Source organism: Bombus vancouverensis, unplaced genomic scaffold (assembly GCF_051014615.1).
Source record: "Bombus vancouverensis nearcticus unplaced genomic scaffold, iyBomVanc1_principal scaffold0025, whole genome shotgun sequence".
Lineage (NCBI taxonomy): Eukaryota > Metazoa > Arthropoda > Insecta > Hymenoptera > Apidae > Bombus > Bombus vancouverensis.
In genome coordinates this window covers 106782-111352 of record NW_027468916.1, presented here as the reverse complement: position 1 = coordinate 111352, position 4571 = coordinate 106782, and the positions used below count along the sequence as shown (strand labels likewise).

The 4571-nt window shown below is 39.2% G+C and overlaps 1 protein-coding gene across 1 annotated transcript; it reads right to left on the bottom strand.

Moving 5' to 3' along the window:
• Positions 1-1357: 1357 nt before the first annotated feature.
• LOC143304162 (uncharacterized) lies at positions 1358-4195 on the bottom strand. Its single transcript, XM_076626529.1, has 2 exons — positions 2302-4195; positions 1358-2208 (listed from the first exon to the last, which is right to left on the bottom strand). Exons 1-2 carry the CDS (start codon positions 4193-4195, stop codon positions 1376-1378), a joined length of 2727 nt encoding a protein of 908 aa, XP_076482644.1. The 3' UTR covers positions 1358-1375.
• Between the last annotated feature and the right edge of the window lie 376 nt (positions 4196-4571).

Genomic DNA, 4571 nt, shown 5'->3' with positions numbered 1-4571 from the left:
GGATAGCACTCATCACATCGATTTTTAATGCTATCCTTCGCCTGGAACACTATCCTAAGGCCTGGAAAATCTCATTGATTACCCTCATCCCTAAACCCGGTAAACCGATACACGAAACCTGCTCCTATCGCCCAATCAGTCTTTTACCTACCCTGTCCAAACTATTCGAGAAGATGCTCACGAACCGACTCCTTCCAATCCTAGAGAACTTGAAAACACTCCCAGATCACCAATTCGGCTTCCGAAAACATCATTCTACAGTAGAGCAAATCCACCGCTTAACTCATACGATCAGCCAAACACTCGAAAAGAAAAAATATTGCTCAGCGGTTTTCCTAGACATCCAACAGGCATTCGACAAAGTATGGCATGAAGGGCTACTATACAAGATTAAAAAGATCCTACCTCACCCCTACTACTCCATCCTAAAATCTTACCTAACCAATAGACAATTCATGGTTAAATGCCTAGACGCCACTTCCGCAACATTCCCAATAGAAGCCGGCATACCCCAAGGTAGTGTCCTCGGACCCCTACTGTACTCCATCTACACTGCCGACCTACCTATATCAAACGATATAACAATAGCGACATTTGCAGACGACACAGCGCTATTAGCTACCCACGCAGACCCGGTAATAGCCTCATCCACTCTCCAGCGAAGTCTCGACTCCATGGAAAAGTGGTTTCACAAATGGGGCTTCAAAGTCAACGAAAAGAAATCCTCACATGTAACCTTCACGCTCCGAAAACAAACCTGCCCCCAGGTCACCATCAACGATGCAACAATCCCTAGCAGGGACACAGTCCGATACCTGGGCATGACCCTGGACAGGAGACTAACGTGGAAGACACACATCTCAGATAAAACGAAGCAACTAAAGGACAAACTAAAAAAACTCTATTGGCTCACGGGCCGACGCTCCAAACTAAACATAGAGAATAAAATTACCCTCTACAAGACCGTAATAAAACCTGTCTGGACCTACGGAATCCAACTATGGGGAACAACAAGTAACTCCAACATTGAAATACTCCAACGCTTTCAATCGAAAACGCTAAGATCCCTAATTGACGCACCTTGGTATGTAATCAATGAAACAATACACCGCGACCTCAAGATACCCACCGTCAAAGAGGAAATAGCAAAATATAGCGACAGATATAACAAAAGAATCAACAAACACCGAAACCCCCTAATCACTGGACTACTCGATACGACGGACCAGATTCGCAGGCTGAAGAGGCACTACCCGCTAGACCTAAACGTTAGATTCTCTTAATTATCCAAATTAAGCATTTGCACTTACTTATAATACTTATAAATTATACCTATCTATAATAAGTATTAACTTATTGTAAATAATCAGCCATGTCACTGCGCCACGCCAGAAAAATTACTGAAAATTCTCAACGCGAGAATTGATTGTAATTTCAACAAATAAATAAAAAGGTATGGGAAAGCTTCTGGCGGGATGTAGCCTGTTGTCAGAGTGTTTTTGTAATATGTGTCATTTGGAAATAAGCAGCTGAAGATTAAACTATTTTCTTTTATCTTTGCCGCTTGCGCGAAGTGGTTTCGTATTAGCTTTAGGATGTGACAGTCTATGCGGTGAACGTTGGCTAGGTCGTATATTATTTTGTTTTTTACGTATTTTTTGAATCCGCTGTGTTCGGATCTGTAAGTGCTCAGACAAGCTCTGATGCATTTTCTTTCGAATATGCGAATTTTTTCCATTTGGGAGGCTGATATGTTGTACCAGATTGGGCAGCCGTAGGTTATGATCGGTCTGATTAGTGCTTGATAGCATAGAATTTTTACTTTGCTGTCGAGATGTTTGGAGTGGAATAGTTTTTTCATTTTCCAAAATGCTTTATTGGCCTTGGTAAGTTGAATTTCGGTGTGCTGCTTGTAGTTTAATTTGTAATCTATGTTTACCCCTAAGTATTTTACGCAATTTTTGTGTGGTATGAGGGCCCCTTTGTCTGTTTTTTCTCTTATCTGAAATTTTTTGCAGTGTTCTCTTTCTATTGGGCCGATTTCACTTGACTTGGGCCTAAACAGTATGGTTTCGCATTTACTTATGTTGATTTTTAGTTTCCATGCGTGGTAATAGTCGTTTATTTTCTCAAAGAGTTCTTGGAGTTCCGTTTTTATAGTTTTGGTTTTGCGGCCTGTTACGTAGATGATTAGGTCGTCTGCGAAGGCTATGGAGCGTTTATGGATGGATGTATTGAGCTCAAAGAGGTTTAGTAAGTCGCTGTTGTAAATACTGAAAAGTAACGGGGAATTTACTGTACCTTGTTGTAGACCGTTTTTTATGGAGAATTCTTTGCTTGATGAGTGTGAACCTTCTGTCATTGCGAATGTTCTGTTTGTGATCATGTCCCAGACTATTTTAATCAGGTGTTTAGGGAACTTTTTTTTGATCAATTTGTATATGAGACCTGGGATCCAGACTGTGTCGAAGGCTTTTTCGAGGTCTATTAAGCAGGCGGCTACTCGTTCTTTTGCGTTTAGAGCCCAGCAGATGTCCAACGTGAGTTTGTTTATTGCGTGGATTGTGGAGTGTTTGTGTCGGAAGCCGAATTGATTCTCTGGGATTATGTTATTTTTTGTGCAGAAGGAGGTTAGGGGGTTGTTTATGATTATTTCAAATACTTTGCTTATGTTGGGGAGGAGACTTATGGGTCGTAGGTTTGCGGGCGATGAGCCGTCTTTATCCTTTTTTGTTATAGCTATCAGTTTGGCTTTTTTCCATTTTCTGGGGAAGTATGTGTTGTTTAGAGCATTGTTGAAGAGTACTGTGTAGTACCATTTTATTTTGTTCGGTAGGCGCTTGAGTAAGATGTTTGGGATGCCGTCGAAGCCGGAGGATTTTTTGTTGTTTAGTTTGGAGAGGATTGTGTTTAGTTGATTGTAATTTGTGAAGTAGTTTATTTCTGGATCTGGTTGTTTGGGGTTGTCTGCGGTGTTTTCGTTTGGGAATGTGCAGACTGTTTTGTTTAGCGTGTTGTCTTGTTCCAATTCATTTTTGAGTTTGTTTGTTTCGACGATGATAATTCTGTTTAGTTGTTCTCGGCCCATGTGTTCGTTTTGCGTGTGTATTTTGGAAAAGTGGGTGCCGATAATGTCTAGTTTTTCTATTGTTTTAGATATTATGAAGTTACCCTCGGTGTCTTTGATGGTGTTGTATATCGTTATACCTGCTTCTTGGATGAGGGAGGCATTTTCTGGGGGCAATTTGAGAGGTGGGATGGGGTTTTGTTCTTTTGCTCTAAAGATTTGATTTATTTGTGGGAACATGTTTGCTGAGTCGTTTTTGGAGATGTTTTTTATTTTGTTTGTCCAGTAATGGTTTATAGAATTTGCGAATTCTTGTTTCAATTGCGCTTTTATTCTGTGTAGTAGGTACTTTAGGAATTCTAATTCTTCTCTTTTGTCGTAAGAATAGTTAAATTTTATATTGTTTATTTTAGAGAGTATGTAGCTTTTATCTCGGTGTAGATCTTTTATTTTATTGTTGATATAGGGCTCGCATGAATTTTTTTGTTTTATGATTGGCACGGATTTTTGGAGAGCGATTTGTGTATGTTTTTCTATTTCGTCTATGAATGAGTCGATTTGTCTATTTGTTAGGTTGACGTTGTTGTAGATCTTTAGGTCGCAGTTTTGTTCAAGTATGTTTTGGAACTTTTTCCAGTCTGTCTTTTTGTAATTGTACCTGGGTGTCTCGGTCTGAGTTTCGAGTGTTAGGAAGTCAGATGTATTTTTGTTTATGTGAAATACTAGGGCGTTATGGTCACTGTCATAGGCTAAGGTATTGAGAGTGTTATTTGGACGTAGGTTTTGGAATTTTAGTCGCGCATCTGCTAGGCATATGTCCAGGTATGAGCCTCCTTTTGGGTAAGAGGGTAGCTCGGAGCTGTATAAGTTTGTTTTGTAGTGGATGCTTTTATTGTCTAGCCAGTTTCTAATGAAGTTGCCTCTCGTGTTGTTTATTTCGTTTTTCCAGCTTGTATGCTTTGCCTTAAGGTCTCCTGCTATTATATAGTAGTTTTCCGGTTTGTTGAGCTGTAAGAGTTCGAAAAGATTATTGAATTCGTAGTTAAAGTCTTTCTGGTTTTCGTAGGTTGCGTAGGCTGCAGTGATGAATAAATTTTCCTTATTGCTTATTTTTATTTTTATGATCATTGTTTCTCAATATTGTTATCAATAAGAATTGTTTTGTATTTTATAGGGTTTTTTATGAGGATCGCTGTTCCTCCTCCTTGACTGGCGTTCGGTCTGTCGTGTCTTATCATGGAGTAGTTTTTGAAGTGTACATTGTGTCTTTTGTTTAGTTTTGTTTCTGAGATGAGTACCATATCGGGGGCTTCTTTATTTATTAGGGTTAGCATACTGTATCTTTTTTGGTTTGAAATTAAAGAGTTAGCATTTATTGTATTTATTTTCAGATGCTTTAGGTTAAATTTACGTGTTTTTTGCTGTAATTGTTGGTTTAGTGGATTTTGGTTATTCGTCATCTGTACTATTGAAAGTGCTGAAGATGGCGTCGAACCTTTCTTCG